At 59.8% G+C, this 19,067-nt stretch overlaps 1 protein-coding gene across 6 annotated transcripts in view; it reads left to right on the top strand.

Annotated features, from left to right (window-relative positions):
* Positions 1 to 19,067, top strand: part of Prdm16 (PR/SET domain 16) — a 310,011-nt gene that overhangs the window by 146,950 nt on the left and 143,994 nt on the right. For all 6 annotated transcript variants that reach the window (XM_046424769.2, XM_046424771.2, XM_046424767.2 and 3 more), the window contains exon 3: positions 5,644 to 5,694. In XM_046424769.2, the coding sequence (XP_046280725.1) occupies positions 5,644 to 5,694 (51 nt within the window). The remainder of the gene's footprint in view (positions 1 to 5,643; positions 5,695 to 19,067) is intronic.

Genomic DNA, 19,067 nt, shown 5'->3' with positions numbered 1-19,067 from the left:
CTCAAGAGTTTGTGTCAACACTGCTGGGCCTTTGCTCAGGGAGCCAGGGCCCGGCTGCTGGTGACTCAACCCCTTTCATGGCTCCTGCCCGAGCTGCCGGCGGGACGCCACCCAGCCCCGCTCTGCCAACACTCAGGCCCCGGGGAGCGTCCCCCGCCCTGGCCAGTGCTGGCCAGGTCAGGTGTGAGTCGAGGTCGGAAGGGTGGGGCCCGTGGCTCCTTTCCACCCATGTGTCCATCAGTGGCCTCTGTCCCTCCATGGCCCAAGCTCAGGGTGGGATGCCAGTGTGTCCCTGCTGGCTCAGTGGGGCTGGGGAGAGGAGTACAAGCAGGTTCGCATCCAGGTGCCTGGGCCCGTCCCCCCAAGTCGCCCCCAGGCCGGAACCAAGACTTCAAGGCAATATCCACACCAGGGAAACTGGACCTGGATCTGGAAAGAGAACTAAGGATGAGAATTGTGCTTTTAAAATTCCATCTTTCCAGAAAGGAGCACGTACTCAAGGGCACTGCTGAAGGGGAACAAAACCCCGCAGAGAGGCCATCGGCAGTCTCTGCCACTGTCCTGTGCCATCTGCTCAGACCGCCTTCAGCAGAAGCCTGCGCCCCGGAGGCCCAGGACTCCCCCCAGGGTCAGCAGAGCCAGGCTCAGAGCCAGGACGGGATGCCTAGGGGTCCCCTCAATCTCCCCTCTGTCACAGCCCTGAGCTCCCAGATTGGACTGCCCAGCAGCACCCACAGAGGAGGGTATCAGGCCTCTCTGTGGCTACCACGAAACTTCTTCAGAAATGGGAAGGAAGGAATGCAGTTGAGAGATCAGGTTTAGCTTGAGGGCCTGGGGCACGAGTGACAAGCCAGGGCCTCGGGGGTCTCTGTGGCCAGGTGGAGGGAGGCCTGAGCACACGCTCTGTCCACTTCCTTCGCGTTCTGGAGTGGCCTGTGGCCAGGGCCCGCTCTGGACTCCCCCGTAGGTGTTCTTCCCCAACAGTCTCTGGAGGGAGAGCAGGCTGCTGAGACCCCGATGTAGTGCACCATGCCCCTCGGCCGAGCGCAGCTGTGAGCCGGAGATGCCGTGGGTGTGCATCTACTCCTCACTGACTTCCTGGAGAACAGAGGGTATTTATTTTAAGTCAAAAAAGATATTCTGACCAACCCCACTTAGCTAAATCCTGGCACTGACACTCGAGAGAGAAGCGAAATGCCGGAGGTCAGACTTTGCTTTTTTGGCTAAAATGCTTAATCAAAACACACCTAATACTTCTGCCGGGGTGCAGAGAAGTGGAGAGCCCAGAGCCACTGCCAGCAATCGACAAGCCAGCGGTGCGTGTGCTGAAGCTAAGCTAGCAAAATAAAGAGGGTTTTCAGCGAGGCAGCAGCCGGCCGGGGCGGACGCCAAGGCTGAGAGGCTCCGGGAGAGCGTCCGGCGGTTTTTCCACCGAGGTCGGCAGCGGGTGAGGAGGCCGAGTTGATGGCATTCGTACCTGCCAAGGCGGGCCATTAAATAGGGGCAGGCAGTTCCGGAACACGGCTCCAGCCCACCGTTCCAGGCTGTGCTTCTTTCTGGAAAGCCACCACCGGGCACTGCTTCCTCCAAGGGGCCGCTGCGCTGGGTGCCCCCACCGCAGGCCTTGTGTGACTGAGGAGGGCCCAGGAACCGGAATCGCGTGGCTCTTCCCTGCTGCCTGGCGGTCCTGCAGCTGTGGGTCAGTAGAGCCCCACGGCCCAGCAGCCACAGGCAACAGCCCATCCAAAGGGACCCGCTCAGGGGTCCACAGACAGAACCAGGAGCCTGCCTGGGAGCCAAGGCCTGTCCCCGGTGCAGGCCTGGCGGTCTCGGGTGGAGGCCTGCGTGGTCTGGTCGGTCTCTTGCTTGGTGCATCCTGAACTCTTAGGCAAAGTGTTGTCCAATGTCCCTCTGTGTCCCTATCCGATGACAAGCTGGGTGGGTGGGAACCTCCCCTAAGTCTATACTGGCTTCTCCAGGAACGGAGGGAAGGGGCCCAGACGCTATGACGGTGCGTTCACAGGGGTGCTCCTCCCCGTTGGAAGGGTGGTGGATGCAGTCACCCTCAGCTCCAGATCTATGTGACACGTTGTCCCTTAATGTAAGTTTAGGGACAGCAAGAGGGCCGTGGAGGCCACGCAGCTCCTGACGTGCCCTCTGTGCGTTGGTGTGGGGCAGTGACCCTGCTATAGGGTGGCTCTCTGGCTCCTCAGGGGAAGGTCCTCGTGTTGGTGCCTTGACCCAGGCTCCCTGGCTGGACTGATGATTGTGAGTGTGGGTGACCGGACACAGGCCAAGGGGCCTGTGGGAGCAGGCGGCAGGACCCACCAGGCCTGGGAGCGGATGGGCTGCCCTGGGATCCCTTCTCCTCAGGTGAGGCTTCAGCCCAAACTGTCCCCACATCCTCTCAGCCTGGCCTGGCTTCATCCACCAGGGGCCAGGAGTCTTCAGAGAGGAACCGGCCCCACCTCTGCCTTCCGCTGCTGCCTGGAGCCATCCTAGCTCATGGGCACCTGCCACCCCATCCGCCAAGTGGCCAGCACACCACATTTATCTCATGAAACGCCAGGAGGCTTGTGAGGCCACCAAGTTGTCGAAGGGCCCTGCCAGCCTTAGGACGTGGTCCAGGGGGGCACTGCCCCTCGACTGCCCCTGGCTGAGCTGGACCTGGGAAGGGCAGGAAGGAGGGAAGCCCACAGTGGGAAGCGGCTTGACCAGTGGAGGGCAGCGAGTGGGCTGGGCGGACATGGAGGGCAGCCCGTGCCCAGGGGGCACTACTGGCCAACAGGGCGCGAACCTGGGCCCTCTGGCTATGGGCGTGCAGTGCTGGGGGCCTCCCTGACCACCTCTGTCTCCCTGCCCACTCCAGGGGGGCGGCTTTCTACAGGTGCAAATGGACAGAGTGGGGCTCTGGCTCGACTGGGGTAGGAGGCCACCTGAAAACACCCGACCAGAGCCCACCAGGCCAAGGGTGGGGCCCAGCGCAGCGCTCAGGGCTCCAGGATGTGTGTGAACGGCGGGCAGGCCGGCCCTGGGGAGTGCAGGCTGGGGTGTGCTGGCCGTGCAGAGACGTGAGCAGCGAGTTCCGGCACGTGTGCGGGGTGCAGGCAGCTGGGCCCGGGTAGGCTTCAGCCCCCTAACCGTGCCTTCGGAAGCCAAGGCTGCAATACAAGCCTCTCCCTCATCTTGGGGAGCCCCAGGGTCACTACTGTGTTGGGGCATCCTTCCACCAGAGCTGGGACAGCCCAGGTGTCCCCAGCCAGAGCCAGCCCGGGGAGGCCTCCAGAGCCCCACCTGCAGCCAGGCTCCCAGGCCTGGCCACACTCTTCTCCACAAGGCTCTTTTTCTGACCTTGACAATGACCTTGATGCTCATGTGGGCCACCATGGTATGAGCAAGGACCTTGCTGCCCAGAGGAGGCAGCCTGGAAACTGTTCCTAAACGTCACATGGCATTTTTGGACAGGCTCAGTGGGCACTTGGGGATTCTCAAAGCTCCATCCCTGGGAAGGGTCCCCAACAGGGACCTGCCAGGGAGGGCGTACCCAGCCTGGTGGCTGCTCAGGCTGCGTGGGGCCTCCTTTGACAAAGCTTGATGCAGGAGGAGGGTGGGAGATGGGTGAGGCTTGAGGGCCACCCAGGCAGAGGTGGCCGTGTCCCTGTGCAGCAGTGTCTGGCTGAGGCAGTACGGGACATGGGGCTGAGTCAGCTCCAAAGAAGGGTCCTCCCAGTGGCCCCGGCCCCCAGGGCTGAATCTTGCCCCAGGGACACCAGACACCACTCTCCTTGAAAAGACGAGAACCCTGGTTTTCTCCTGGCTCAAGCTGCACCCCGAAGCCAGGAGGTGACGACCCCTCCCCCCACTCCTCTCCTAGAAACTGTGGCACAGACACCCCGCCCTGTGCAGTGCAGACCCAGGCCTCTGTCCTCGCTGGGGACGTGTCCAGGTGCAGGCCAGGGCAGATCTGTCTGTATCTCTTCCAGGAGCCTCTGGGGAGCATGGCTTCTCGGAGATCCAGGTGGTCAGCTTCACTCTCTCCTCCTGCCTCCGCACTGGCCGAGCCTTGGGCCGCCCTTCCTGGCCCTGGGTTCAGGAGTGAAGAGCAGACAGACGAGGGCAGAACACAGCCTTCTGCAGCCTCCCCGCTGAGCCTCCCCTTCCCCGCGCAGGCCCAGGCAGAGCTTGGTGACCTGGCGGTTGGCGAGTCTCTGCTGGACACTTCTCGGAGCCTCACTGTGGGGTTCACCATCCTCTGTCTCCCTCTCTTTCTTCACTTACAGCCACTTTCCAAACCACATTTTCAGAATCTGTTAAAAGAAGCATAAAATTCCCAACTGGTCAGAATCCCACACGGGGAACATGCCTTCTTGTTATGACAGCTGGGCGGGCACGCGCGCCAGGCCTTGGAACACGGCGCCCGGGTCCTCTCCCAGGCTGCATGGGCTCCGGTGGCACCAGGGTCCTTGCCAGGGGAGGGGAAGAGAGCTCTGTGTGTGACACCCTTCCTCGTTTCACTTTTCAGGAGTCAATTTCAGACTTGGTTTCCCTCTAATCTACACGTGTGAGTCCACGGGAGGCCCTTTTGACCCAGGGGACAGTCCAACACTTACAGCTCATGTGTCGGTTTACTCAGCTTAGAAAGCCCTCTGGGACCCGACCCCACGTGCCGCCCTCTGGAGTGGAACGTGTTGGTTTGGGGGAGTGATGCTGGGCGAGATGCCACGGCTGTCCTGAGCGGGGCCAAGGAAAGCTCCGCGTGGAAGCTCCGCGCCAGGGGGGAGCGCCAGGCGGCGGCCACTCCTCCCCGTGGTCACCAGGCTGGTCCAGGAGCAGCAGGAAGGCAGGTGGTCCCGTGCTGCCGGGAGGCCGCAGCTTGCAGGGAGGGTCTTGTGGACGCACAGGGCGCTTCCCGGAGGCCACACACTGCGGCTCTCGCCTCGGCCTGCCTTCCTGTGAGACGCCTCCATCTTCCCAGGGACCTGGGGCTCTCTAAAGGGCAAGACCCAGGGCGACCACCTCTGACTTGCCAAGCAAGAGGAAGCCGAGGGACGGGCCTCCCCCGTGACCGCTGCCCTCGCTGGTGCCTCCCCACGTCCCCCTGCTCTGCTGGGACTGGGCTGTGCTCCCCTGAGCTCTGCCTCCCAAGCCAGACTGGAAGCTGCTGCACGGCCGTGGCCACGTCTGCCCTCTCACCCTTTGCTAGGCAAACACGGGCAGCTGGCGCTCCACATGCTTTGCTGGGTTTGTGGGTGGAACGCAGGGGAAATAAGGCGGAATCCGGCGCACATCCCGGGGTGCTCGTGCCCCTGATTTTGTAATGACATGTGTGGCTGGCCTTTGGAGGGACCTCACCCAGTTCCTGCAGGGCAACAGTGGAGCTACGCAAAGTGGCTCCATCTCTGAGGTGGAGCCATTAGGAACCAGTGACAGTGCTTCCAGGGGGAAGGTGTCCTCTGGGCTTAGAGTCCTCAGCCCAGGGGTCCCAGGAGCCTCAGAACCCTTTGTGTCCCGCGTGGAGACGCCGCAGGGCCTGGTCCCATTACCGCAGAGGACAGCAGGATCTGCCCAGACGTGCAGCCTGCTGTATGTAGCTTGAGCCTGGTGCTCCAGAAACTAACGGCTGCTCTTGAACTTGTCTTGCAGCAAATGCTCACGGATCCCGAGGTGCCGTCCCAGGAAGGCTGCATCCGAAAGGTAGGAGAGCTCGTCCCGTCCTCTCCCCGTCACGTGCTCCCGTCCCTGGGTAGAGGACTGTGTGATTTGATTGTCCGCGGGACACCATGTGGGTTCTCCGTTGCTGCCCTGCTGGTGTCCAGGAGCAACGCGCCATCAGGGGCCACGTGTGCTCAGCGCCGTGCCTGGGGTACTCGGGGCAGACGCTCGTTTTCCTTGTGGAGGCAGGTAGGGTCACTGCACAGAGCCATCTCATTCGTGAAGACAGGAGAACCTGTGGGCGCGCCTGGGGCCAGGCAGATGGGTGCAAAGCAGACAAAGGCAGGTTGTGTTGACTTAGCCATTTTCACGGGATACTCACATGAAGAGAATCTGGGGGAGGCCACTGGCGGCAGACCCAGCAAACCTGTTGTATAAGCAAACCATCGGGAGAAAGCAAAGGTGTCAGCCTGGGCACTCTCCAGTCCCCGCTGACGGGGGCTGGATACGAAATGACAGGCACCAGCTCTGAAAGATCCAGAAAGGCAGCAGGGGCAGGTGAGCCACACCTGGGCCTCGTGTGAGCCGGCATCGGGACAGCCAGGGGCAGGAGCTGACCTCTGAACCTGGACCCACTCGCCAGGTAGAGTCCAGCATGCACCCAGGATGAGCCTGAGTCCACAGGCCTGCAGACACACCAGGACACGTGTGTGTGCACTCAACCTGCAGCTGATCTCGTGTCTGGGATTTCAGTGGTGTCCTCCCTCTGGGCATCTTGGCTCTGAAACTAGAGGAAATGCAGAGCCCCCGACTCGTGCTGCACCAGGCTCTGCTAGGCGGCTCCGCGCGGGCGCTGGGGAGGCCGAGCCAGCCCTGACCACCAGCTCCCAGTGGGTGCGGCTGGCTTGCTATTAAACTCACCAGCAGGCCCTGCTGACCTTGTGGGATGACTGGGCTGAGCGTCTGGGCACAGGGGAAGGCAAGGTGGTGCCAGGTCGGCCGGCGGGCTGCACCACGGCAGGGGCCGGCTCCCCCAGGCACTGAGTCGGGAGGACACATGGTGTGGCAGGTGTTTTCTGGCCCTGAGGTGGCTCCTGAAGGACCTCCGGCCCTGGCTGAAGCTCTCACCTTCCTCATCCCCATCTCTGTGGGCTGTTCAGCCCCGGAGGGACCCTTCTGGGGGACAAGGTGTCTTTCTCAGTCCCCGCTGCCTGCCCGAGGTCTTCCTTCCTTCAGGGGTTTGCTCTGTGGCTCAAATTGTGGCGATGTCTGTCCCTCCCTCCCTCCCGCTCCTTCCCTGCCTCTGAGTGAACTTGTATCTCCCAGAGGGCAGAGGGCAGCACAAGACAGGAAGCAGCTTTCCTGCCTTCCTGCCCTGAAGCGGGCTGCCGTGGACTCTGACCTCGCGCCGTCTAGAGCGGGCACGAGACCTTGGTCTCCCCGCCGCCACTGCACAGGGCACCACGCCAGGTGTGTGAGCCCCCTGATGGGCGGTGGAGGCAGCCTGGCAGAAGCTCCAGGTCCAACTGGGTGCTGGGATGGGTGGAGGCCCCCGAGGATGAGAGTCCAGGCGGGAGGTCAAAAGGTCAAGTATAAGTTGAAAGGGCCATGGGAAGAGGCAAGCGCTGCCCACTTTTGAACCAGACCCAAACAAGACAGGATGAGCACATCAGTGGTCTCCCTCCCCTGTCCACCAGCGGCACTGTCTGTGATCTGCCTTGTGTTGTCTAAATGGTGGGACCCGAACGAGGTCTTGTCTGCTGAGGCCCAAGTTTGTTGTGCTGCCTGTGGTGCAAGGTGCTGAGTGGCCAGGCACCCACTGGTACCTGCCCCGTGTGCTGGAGCAACCCATCAAATGCAGGTCCCTGTGAAGCTCACTGCAGCTCTTCAGGCTGAGGGGCTGCTCAGATCCAACCCCAGGGCAGCTGAGCACCAGGGAGGTCGCTGATGGGCTCCAGAGCCCAGGGTATGTGGGCAGCTGGCTCTGTCCTGGCTCCCAGCCCAGCCCTCTCCTTCCCACTGAGCTGCAAGGGGAGGGTGGGGGCCTGCTGAGGGGCATCCTCACCCATGTCCGCCACCACCTCCCACCAGACTGAGAAGTTGCCACTCAGGGCCCCCGGCGCGTGGGATCCCATGATTTCCAGCCTCGGAACTTGGCCGTCAGTAGCATTCAGGGGCCCTGGTGCTTGCCTGCGGTGGGATGATCAAAAACCCAAGCCGGTGCTCAGGTCTGGGAGGGCAGAGGGGACTAGACTCAGAGAGGAGCAATGGGGGTCACAGGTCAAGGCAGGAAGACAAGACAGGGCCCATTTGCGTCTCTTCCAAGCTGAAGCCTTGGGAACAGACAGGTTACTACAGCTATGGGTAATTCGAACATAGATACAATTTGTTTGTTGCTAATGTAACCCCACGTGCCCTAGTGTGCCATGGTAAGGGTGAATTCAGTGAATTCTGTAGTTGGGGTCACCCAAAGACGTTCACACTTGCATTAAAAACATAACAGAGAAGCAGGGCGCTGGGAGGCTGTGTGACCTGCTCAAGTGACATCTCAGAGCTTCCCTTTGGCATTCCTGGGAAGGCTTATACTTCCTGTCTTCTGTCTGCTTCAGTGAGATGCAAAGGAGTTAGCTAATTCTATGGGGGCTTGACCCGTTGGTGCAGAAGGGTGGTTTAGGGGTCAGTCGCTATTATAAATTCTACGCGTTGGAGAGAAGGTTCCTGCAGGGACCACAGAGCTCACAGGCCAGGGACCACCCAGCAGCGGTGGAATTTGAACCCAGGCCCGCGGCGGGGCGGGGGCTCCCATCCTAGCGACAGCCTGTGAGCAGCACCTGGCCTGAGCCCGCCCACAACCGCAGTCCCCTTCCCCACCGCCACCCAGTGCCCCTGCCCCACTCCTCCTTCATCTGCTCCTGGTGACCCCGTCCCCCTTTCCCTGTCCCCTCGCCCGCGCCCTCGTGACCGCGCAGCCCCCGACACCGCTCTTCTCTGCCGCCGTCCCGGTGCCTTGGCCACCTCGCGGCCCCGGGGCTTCCTGAAAAGTCGCTCTGGCGGGTCGCTGGGCCGCGTCCCTCTCCCAGCGTGGACCTCGGGGACGCCCCTGCACCGGGACTCTATTTAGTCTCTGTTTACTTAGAGGGAAAGCCCGGGGCTCCTGGAGAGCAAACATCTGCGGGAGATAATCTAGCGAGTTGTCCATCCATCACCGGCCGCGCGGCTCCCTGGAGAGCGCGCGGAGCCCGTAATAAAAAGGCCGAGCGAAGAGGCTTTGGGGACGAATAAAGAGCCGCGTGAAGGGCTCGCGGAAAATGGATGGAAGACGTTATTAAGGCTCAATGGCCGTCTTATCAAAATCCAATAGGATAGACATTTGGCAAAAGGCTTAAATTTATTCTTTGACTTTCTGGAGGGCTTGAATTTATCCGTTAACAAGAGTGTAGTCCACCCGGGGTGATGGTATCAGCCGAAAGAATTTTGATTCAATCTCTTCGGTGATATGAAAAGGGGAAACACAGCCCCGCGGCCTTTCCCTTTGTCCCACTTTATCTTGTTTTCTTTCACCGTCTTGAAAAGGAAGGACGGTTAATACAGTGCTACAGTGCGGCCGGAGAAAACAGACGGAGGAAGTGCCCTCCCCCTTTTGTGTTTTTATTTTCTCTCCTCCTCCCCTTCTGTACTCCCGCCACCAAACACATCCTTCATCCCGCTTACATCATTAGGACTTGGACCACAGACCTGAAAAGGTACCACTCTGAGGCTGCCGGAAAGGAGCAGCCCAGCCAGCCCCAGGGCGCAGGGCAGGTGCCAAGGAAGCAGCCCTGATGGGTCCATAAATCTCCCCCACCCCCAGCCCCCTTGTTATTATCTACAAAATGCTACAGGTCATAAAAGTCACCTGATAGCCCAGCCTCCTGTCCCCCAAACAGGGTGATTGATGGATAATTATAATCTGTGGGATGATTATTTGGGCGTTAGAACCGGGGCCTCTCCCGCGGGAGGTTCTCTGGCCGTGTGCTTCTGTGTGGCCCCAGGCAAGATGCCTCTGGGAACAGGACTCCCAAAGGTTCCCGGTCCCCGGGAGGGACTCCCTAATGAAGGGTGACTCTGTGCCGGGGGTGAGAGGTCAGCGTGTCCAGGGAGGTGGGAGCAAAGACAGGAGCAACTGCCCAGAGTCCTCTGCGAGGCAGCCACTTGGAGGCCCCGACCGACCGACCGACCGACCGACCGACTGACCGCGGCCTGGGCCGTCTGCAGGGTGAATTTGTGGCCTTGCTAGGCTATTGAGCTCAGCACAGCACCGGGTAGCCAGGGGTTGAGATCAGCTTGGTGGCCTGGTGTGTGTCGTCCGCTTGGTGGCCTCCTGGGGGAAGCAGAGGCATTTTCCGTGCATGTGGATGAGGGCTGGGGAGGAAGAGGAGGGCGGGCGAGGGAGGTGGCTGGGAAGGCCTGAAGCAGCGGAGCTGGAATGAGAGGCTGCCCTTCACGCATGGGCTCCCTCTGGCATTCCCTGGCGCCCGAGGCACGCCATCATGCCCCTTGCCTGGGTGTCCTTGGTTATTCTGAGGTCTGTGCCTTTCAGGTGAGTTTCCAAAATCCTATTCCTTCAGTGTTTCGAGATGCCTCTGGAAACAGGACTCCCAAAGGTTCCTGGTTCCTTGGTTGCCCCCCTAAACAGCCAGCCTGCTGGCACTCAGAACTCAAAGCTCTGCCATCGACCTGCAGTTTTCCTACAAATGTAATTAAAAAAAAAAATCACACCAGTCTCTAACCCTAAGAACCCTGCAATCAAAATTATTAATTTGCATGTAGGATCAGTTATGTCTTTATGAAACCAAAGTGTGTTTAGCTGCCCCGGAGACAGCCCCGAGTTGATTTTGATAATCTCAGGCTGAATAGACTTGCCTCGTCGCAGTAAGCCGGGGACAAAAGGCTGGACAGTGTCTGAAAGCCCTTTGACGACACGTCTCTCTTTCCATTGTTCGGGGGCTGCTGATAAAAGAACCGGGAGTCCATTAATTCAGTGAATGAACATATCGTAAAGTCAGTCCCCTCTTGAGAACAATAATGTTGAGGTCAGCTCTGGTCGCCATGGAAACTAAGTACTCCTAAGAAGTTCGCATCCTTGATTTTGCTGAATCAAAGGCTGCAAAGCGGAGAGGTGTAATGCGGCCAAGAGCAGTCCCTTCCCAAGAGGGCGCCGGGTCAGTGGCCCCAAGTTCCTGGCTTCTTCTCCCTCCCTGGGGGAAGGAGGACCCCGTTTTCACAGCTGCTGACGCTCATCTGGAAAGACCAGGGCAGAAACCAGGCAGAGGGAGGGGCCGCAGTGGAAGCCTCTGCAGGCGCAGGCCCTGGTGGACTCTGCCCTCTCCCCCTAGCAGTCCCTGAACTTGCCTTCACGTGCTCTGTGGCCCCTTCATGTGCTGATAAGGGTGACGAATGTCCCTGGAGCCTGGCCTAGGTGAGTTATGGGTGGCCCCAGACTGGATGACCACTTTAGAAATGTAGTCTCGCTGCCTGTCTCCTCAACTGAGTGGACTGGCTACCCACCCCACCCCCACCTGCAGATCCCTGAAATCAGCCTCAACATCAGATTAGGCTGGGCAAGGTGCAGCTGATTAATTTCCTGTGAGGTAATTTATTACCTGCCGCAGCCGCCGGTGGTGTCGTCTCCAGGGCCCTGCGTGTCAGAAGAGGCCTACAGGCACAGGGTGCTCAGGGCTCACCAGGAGGGGCTATTCATTTTCCCCCGTTTGTGAGGAATAGATGAGCTGGGGTCTGTGGCCAACATCTGAAGGCCCTGGAGACGGAGGGCCAGCCCCAGGCAGGCAGGCAGGCAGGCAGGGCTCTGCTACCCGGGGTCACTGCAGTGTGTGAGAGCAGTGGCCCTGGGGAACCTTCTGTCATCTGCAGTATCACCCACCCTGCAGACACTTTCTGCTGAAACCCAAACCTCAGCAGCAGGCACACCCTCAGCCGTCGGGGAAAGATGCAGAAGCCACCAGGTGCACAGTCCGCAAGGTTAGCCCTGGGAGCTTTTCCCTGGGGCGGGGGGGGGGGCGGGCGGCAGCCCATCACCCTCCCAGCCAAATCTGCTTGGGATAGTAGGCAGTTGGCCTTGAACCCTGGAGTTGCACCTTAGGTGTCTCCTCTGCCTGACCAGAGATGAGCCCAGGTCCTAGGGCCCTGTGTGGTCCAGGGACAGACTCAGGAGAGGAGGGAGCAACAGTGCCGGGCCCCAGGGACAGCAGAAGAGGAGGTACCCTGGCTATGCTGGGAACCAGGGAACCAACTCAGCCCCCATGGCCTTGCACCCAAACCTGGTGGTGGAGAGTGTCAGGCCTCTTGGAGGACACCTGCCTCCAAAGTTGGTTCCCAGCACCTGCCACGGGTCAGGGTTCACAGGCCTGTCTGACCTGCCTCCCTCCCCTCCTCCTGTCTTGGGGCGTCTGGGCAGCCCTGCAGGGGCTCTTGGGCCCCATCACCTGAGCAGCCCTGCAGGAGGACGCCTCTCCGGCACTGGCTTCCGAGGCAGGATTTATTGGCTGTATTATCGGCTTTATAGGAGCCAGATGGAGGCGTCAATAACCTTGGCCCGTAATCTTCAGGTGGGTGCAATATTGAGTTAATTAAATCGTGCCACACTATTAGGAGAGGAATATCTATCAGCTCTGAGCTCTGTTTTGCTTCCTCTGCTTTAGAAGCGCCAACACCTGCCTCGCTGCTGTGAGTGCTGCTCGGTGGAGTGGGGACCTGGCAGGACCTGGCTCTCAGGGCCTGGTGGTGGCCTTCAGAGCACCTGCCTTGTCTTACTGTGGGACTCCGTCCTCATGAGTGTGAGGTTGACGTCTATCTGTGCAGGCACGTGCTAGGTGTCTGGTGCCTCTGCAGGGGATGTGGGCCACCCACCCCTGTGCTGTGGACCCTTGGGACCCTCCCTGTGGCCTGGCCACTGGCTTTTGGCCATGGCATGGGTGCCCCTCCTCTCTGAGCCAGTGTCCCTGGGGTGCCTCTCCAGGTGTGAAGCCACAGGGAGTGGAGGTCCCAGCTGGTGTTTCCCCAGGAGGGCAACAGCTCAGAGCCAAGGAGGGCCTGCACAGGCCCTGGGAACCTGGAAGAGAGAGGCCCTTCCCAGCTCCCTGGGCCCAGCTCTGAGCCTGGGAAGTTCCCCCATGAAGGAGGGTGGAGGGCCTGGCTTGGAGAGGGTGGGGAGGGGGCCCAGCGGCACCAGCAACCTGGGCTCACCTCCCGCCTGCACATTTCTGTGAGATGACGTCCTGACCGCTGACTCTGCAGGGCCGTGTGGGTCCCAGGTGGGGACAGTCAGCAGCTGGCACTGAGGGTCACCCCTGCCCTGTTTCACAGCAGTTCTGGCTCCGCCTGGTCCATAGTGTTGGGGACAGGAAGCAGTGTGGCGTAGAAGGGAGGAAAGACAGACGTGGGGTAGCGAGAAGGGGGACCCCACCTTCCCTGCCCCAGTGCAGGCCCCGGGGGCTGGCACCATGCAGCACTGTACTTCGCTCATCACCCACAGAGGGCCCGCCCTACGCCAGGCTACCCACCATGCCATGCAGGAGCCTTTACCCCCCTTGACCACATGCAAAAGAGGTGCGGGGGGTGGGCCAGGGCTGAGGCAGCACCACTAGTGAAGAGGACCCTTTGGAAACACTGCCCACCAGACCCCAAAGCAAGCGTGTCCTGCGCTCCCGCCACCCCAGGACTGCTCTGCAGGTGTCCAAGCCGGCTGACCACCCCTTCAGGAACCACGGTCAGGAACTGAGTGCTGCGGACAGGGTTGAGTTCAGGGAAGAGCAAGCCCAGGCCAGCTGGAGCCCTGGAGGGAGGTGCCCCTGCAGCTGTCGGCATAAGCCATCCTGCGACTGTGGCTGCGACTAAGGAAGCCTGTCGTCCCCCTTGGAACCCCGGGCTGTAGAGGGTGTGTGCTCCCGCAGGCCAGGGCACAGATGGCCCTCCTGCCCATGCCTGCCCAAACCAGTCACCTGCCCCGGCACCCAGGACTGTGTGGAAAATGGGCTCCGTCTCCGTGGGAGATCTGCACAGCAAACAGTACAGACGTGAGGACAGGGGGCTTCCTGGAGGAGGTGGTGTCTGAGCTGACCCCGACCAGCTCCCAGGTCACGAGCTCAAGCGCAGGACATCCCTGGACGTGCGCAACTAGAGAAGGAAGCCCCTGGGCAAGGCTGAGGCGCCGTGAGCATGTGACAGCCTGTCCTTTAAGCATGTCTGTGTCATGGCTCCCCTGCCCTGTCCACCTCGGGCATCTGTGGAGTGCCTCGAGGTGTCCTGGGGGCCGGCCATCTCTCTCACAAAGAGGGTGTGGCCATGGATCCAGAGCCACCAGGGGAAAGGAAGACCCTCCCAAGAGGTGCCAGGCACGTCACAGGGGATGTCCCAGGACCCTTTGCTGGGCGGTTTGGCAGAGAATGTGTCTGGAACCGAGGTGGAGGACACCCGGGTGGCGCCTTGCTTGGTGCCATAACCAATGGGCCCAGGGCCTAAAGGTCCTTAGACCACCCAGTGCTACGTGGGGCCTTGCCAGCCACCTGGCGGGCGGGTAGGTAGAGACACCCACGAATCTCGAGCGCTCATTGCCGAGGGAGAGACACCAATCCAAAAACGTCACCCGTGTGTGACGCGACTCTGTGGTGTTCTGCCGAGGGCAAAGCTAGAGGAATGAAAAGGTCAGGTGGGGCCGGGAGGCGAGTGGGCAGACATGGGCATCGGCCGGGGGAGTGCAGGGGACGTCGTGATGTTGGGTACAAGGCCGTGGAGTGTCCATGGAGGGGGCCACACGCGAGCCCTCGTGGGACACAGGTTCCTGTTGACGTGGGGGAGCTCGTCCTCCAACCCCGACAGGGTGGTCCTTGAACACGCTACACGCTGGCCACTGGAGCCCGAGGGGTGAAGGAGGAAAGGAGCCGCACGAGACCTCCGTGCTGTGCGCTCGATTTTCCTTGAACCTGCAGTTACTCTACGGAGAGGGGACTGTTCACGGACGCGGCTCTCAGAACGCAGCCTGGCGTGCACACACGCACTCGTGATTCACACACACATACCACACGGGCAGGCTGGGAGAACACACAGAATTGGCAAAGCCACTGCTTGGTGCGTCCCGTGGTTGCGTCCAGGTCACTGTCACCATGGGCTCCTTGCTGTTGGCGTGAAGTTCTGGGCGCTCTGCCTGCCATGGTAGGCACTGCAGATGGCGGATGTAGTTGACCCTTGACCCTGCTGCTGGGTTGTCCCACTGTGGCTTGCTGGAGTCACAGTCCTTGTGAGTGGCGCGGCAGGTCCTGCCTTGGGGTGGGACCTTAGGTCTGATGACCAGGGGGTGTCTGTCTGACCTCCGGACTCGGGACTGGGCTGGGGGGATGGAGCCTTCTAGGCTGTCCTGCTCCTGGGTGAGCAGTCGGGCACCCTGTGACTCTGCAGAGCTCTCAGGGGCACCCTGTGACACTCTGCTCCACGTGCGGCACCAGAAACTTCAGAGAAAGCTCACCTGCTGGCCATAGCACCGCCACCCTGGGCTCTGTGAAAACTAAAACTCCTGGTATTTTAAGTTCCTGAAGTTGCAGGACTAGAACTTTAACCCAGGGCTACTCTACCACTGATCCACACCCCCAGCACCTTTAAGTATTTTTTTTTTTTTTAAATTTGACAAAGGGTCTTGCTGAGTTGCCAAGGCTGGACTCAAGTTTGCGATCCTCCTGCCTCAGCCTTCTGAGTTGCTGGCATCACAGGCGTGCACCACTGTGCCCAGCAAGTCCCTGAATTTCAGAGGCTGTTTGTTACTGCGGTATAACCCCACTCACCCTGACTGATGCGCTTAGGGAATTTCTTACATTTTGTTCAATTCACAGAATATCCAAACGCCCTTCCTTCCTGCCTTCCCTCATTTGTTCCCCAATTAAACAAATATTTACTAAGCACCTACTGTGAGGAAGAGCTGTCCAGGGTGCTGGAGAACAGAGGCTGGGTTCTTTCAAGTCTCCTGTCTTCAGGAGTTTGGATTCTTCTGAGACTGCAGTCTCCTGCACAGAGGAGCCTCTGTAGCCTTTGTTATTTGTGTCCCCAATTCCCCAGGGGCCCTAGTGGAGGGGCACACCTCCAAGACCCTCTCGCGTGGCTTGCTCTGTGCCTTGGGGCAGTGCTGTCCCATCATGCTGTGGCGGGTGTGGCTGTGTGCCTGCTCGCTGGGGACGCTAGGAGGTCCTTTCCCGGGCAGCGCCTCCATTCCCTCTGTTAAACACCGGGGAAATCGTGAGGATAACAAATTGATTTTGGCCAGAAAGAGTGGGATTCTTAATTCAAGAGATTCAGCGTGAGTGTACTGCTCTCTTGTTTAATAATATTTCCTTCTTTGAATAATGCCCTCTTCCAGCCTCGGCCTCTTTGTATGCTAACGGGGTTCATTACTCCACCTGGCACCCACGTCCATCAGCGGGGCCATATTGGTGAGCAGTTTCTTCTCACCCAGTTAGCAAGATGTTTCTCCAGCACCGTGTTGATAAATGAAGTAATAAAAAGCAAGACACATTATTTTGTGTTGGAGCCTTGCCTGTTATTTCTGAGCAATGGCTGAGGCTCAGAGGATTAGCCACAGAAATGTTTGCGTTGCCGGGGACGGAAAATCATCACATAAAAAGAGCCTGGTTCGGCGTTCATCATCGGCCAGCCGGGAGGAAGGACAGTGGAGCACAGACACCCGGCTCTGCTGGACTTGCCAGGTGAGGGGCAAGGGCAGGTTCCACAGCCACTGCCGGCCACTGCTGGCCACTGCTGGCCACTGCCGGTCACTGCTGGCCACTGCCGGTCAGGCCCACCTGCACCAGGCCGGGGCTTCCTGCTCACCTCCCAAACCCAGGCCTCGCGGTTACCAGGGCCCTGAGAGGGCAGATAATTATGGGAAGGGAACCTGAGACTCGGGCGCCCCAGAGAGCTGCAAAAATGAAGTGAGGAGGAGGGAGCCGGGCAGATTTCCTCCCTTTGTGTTTGGGACGCGCAGTGAGTGAGAGGCAGGGCAGCAAGCCCACGGTGAGGAGGAGCCCGCGTCAGGCCTGGAGGGCAGCACTGGCCGCAGTGGCCTCCCTAGTGCCTCCCCCAGAAAGTGCCACCAGCCCCAGGGGAGCCCGTGTCCCTCTGCTCACCCAGAGGCGGGTCGGGGAGTACAGGGGCGCACCTGGGCCAACACACAGGGCAAGGCTGGGCCTGTCTGTTTGCAAGGCCCAGAGGTCTAGGACCAGGGCGGCCGGGCGCTGCCTGCCACAGGGTGACGCTCTCAGGCCACCTCGGGGAGCTCCGGGCCCCACAGCCGCTCTCCCCTTCATATTTTCATGAAGTTTCCAGGTCTGGACAGGTGTGCGCACCCCTGAGGCAGGCGGGCAGGGCCCCGCAGCCTCCCCCTCTGGGCTCTGCATGGGCAGTGTGCTCTCCAGCCAGTGTCCTGCAGGAGCCTCCCCCCCCCCCGCCCCGGCTGGCGTGTCCTGCCTCCCCGCCTCTCTGGTTGGGCAACTCCCTCCACGACCCTGCTTCCCCTTCCTGCTGGTGCAGAAGGTGTCGCCCTACCTGCTTCCTCACTAAACCCCAGCACTTACTATAACAGGTTCAGGGTCCCTCTCTGAGTGTCACGATGCGCTCCTGGCCCCTGGCTTCCCAGCACTGAGTGTCACCTGGGCCTCCTTGGGAGCCCCCACTGGGATGGATTCCATCCCAGGAAAGCTTGGCTTCTCTCCGGGAGCCACGCTGGGACCCTTCTCAACCCTTTCTCCCCCAAACAGACCAAAGCAGGCACCAGGGTAGGCCCAGCAGGTGCTCCTGCCTGCCCTCCACAGGGGGACCCCACAGGAGGACCTCTGTCTCAAGCCCTGTGGCTCGGGGACCCAGCCCCCAAACACAAGTCAGGCCATACAGGGGGCTGGCTCAGCTGCCCCAGAAAGCCACAAAGCTCTGCCCATGGCACTTCTGTGGGCACAGCAGGCTCCGTGGTAACAAGAGCTTCTTCAGAGACCAAAGGCTCCATAAGAGAACTTCCTCTGCCTGCACGGGATTCCCATCCGGAAAATGGAGACAAGAGCAGTTTCTACCCAAAGTGGCAGTGATAACATGAGCTTCTGTGTGTGAAACACCCGTAGAATCGCACCTCACTTGTGGTTGGGGTGCAGAGTGTGAGCTAGGTCGTGGTGAAGAGGGTGGTGGACATGATGGTGGTCGTGGTGATGGTGATAATGTGATGACGGTGATGGTCATGGTGGTCGTGGTGAGGATGGTGGTGGTGGTGAGGATGGTGATGATGTGATGACGGTGATGGTGATGATGGTCATGGTGATGATGGTGATGGTGGTCATGGTGATGGTGATGGTGGTCATGGTGATGATGGTGATGATGGTGATGATGATGGTGATGGTGGTGATAATGTGATGATGGTGATGGTGCTCATGGTGATGATGGTGATGGTGATGATGGTGATGATGATGGTGATGGTGGTGATAATGTGATGATGGTGATGGTGATGATGGTCATGGTCATGGTGATGGTGATGGTCATGGTCATGGTGATGATGGTGATGATGGTGGTCATGGTGATGATGATGGTGATGGTGGTGATAATGTGATGATGGTGATGGTGATGATGGTGATGGTGATGGTCATGGTGATGATGATGGTGATGGTGGTCATGGTGATGATGATGGTGATGGTGGTGATAATATGATGATGGTCATGGTGATGGTGGTCATGGTGATGGTGATGGTGATGGTGGTCATGGTGATGATGGTGATGATGGTGGTCATGGTGATGATGATGGTGATGGTGGTGATAATGTGATGATGGTGATGGTGATGATGGTGATGGTCATGGTCATGGTGATGATGATGGTGATGGTGGTCATGGTGATGATGATGGTGATGGTGGTCATGGTGATGATGATGGTGATGATGGTGATGCTGGTGATAATGTGATGATGGTGATGGTGATGATGGTGATGGTGATGGTGATGATGGTCATGGTGATGCTGGTGATAATGTGATGATGATGATGATGGTGGTCATGGGGTTGTTGGATGGTGAGGATGCTGGTGCGGCTGATGATGGTGATGACATGGTAGCAATGGCCATGCTGATAAAGATGTCAGGAGACCTTGAGGTCCCATCCACTCACACTCATTATGTGGGGAGCCAAGGAGCCAGGAGAGGACATCCACAGAGGCCTGGGAGACCCAGGAGCCGCAGTCCTGGCTCCGCCATTACCCAGGGTGGCCAGGGTCAAGCCACTTCACCTCTCAGGGCCTTTGTTTCTGACTTGGCAAGCCAGGACAGACGCTGTGCCCACTCAGGTTCCTGGGGCAGCGAGACCCGCAGGAGATAAGGCACGGAGCTCTGTGGAGGGGCCTCACACACAAGG

The sequence above is a fragment of the Marmota monax genome, unplaced genomic scaffold (genome assembly GCF_021218885.2).
Source record: "Marmota monax isolate L192 unplaced genomic scaffold, Marmota_monax_Labrador192_F-V1.1 WCK01_AAM20220418_F8-fsc00080, whole genome shotgun sequence".
NCBI classification, from domain to species: Eukaryota; Metazoa; Chordata; class Mammalia; order Rodentia; family Sciuridae; genus Marmota; species Marmota monax.
Note: the sequence above shows the minus strand (reverse complement) of the source record. Positions and strands in the feature narration are given on the sequence as shown.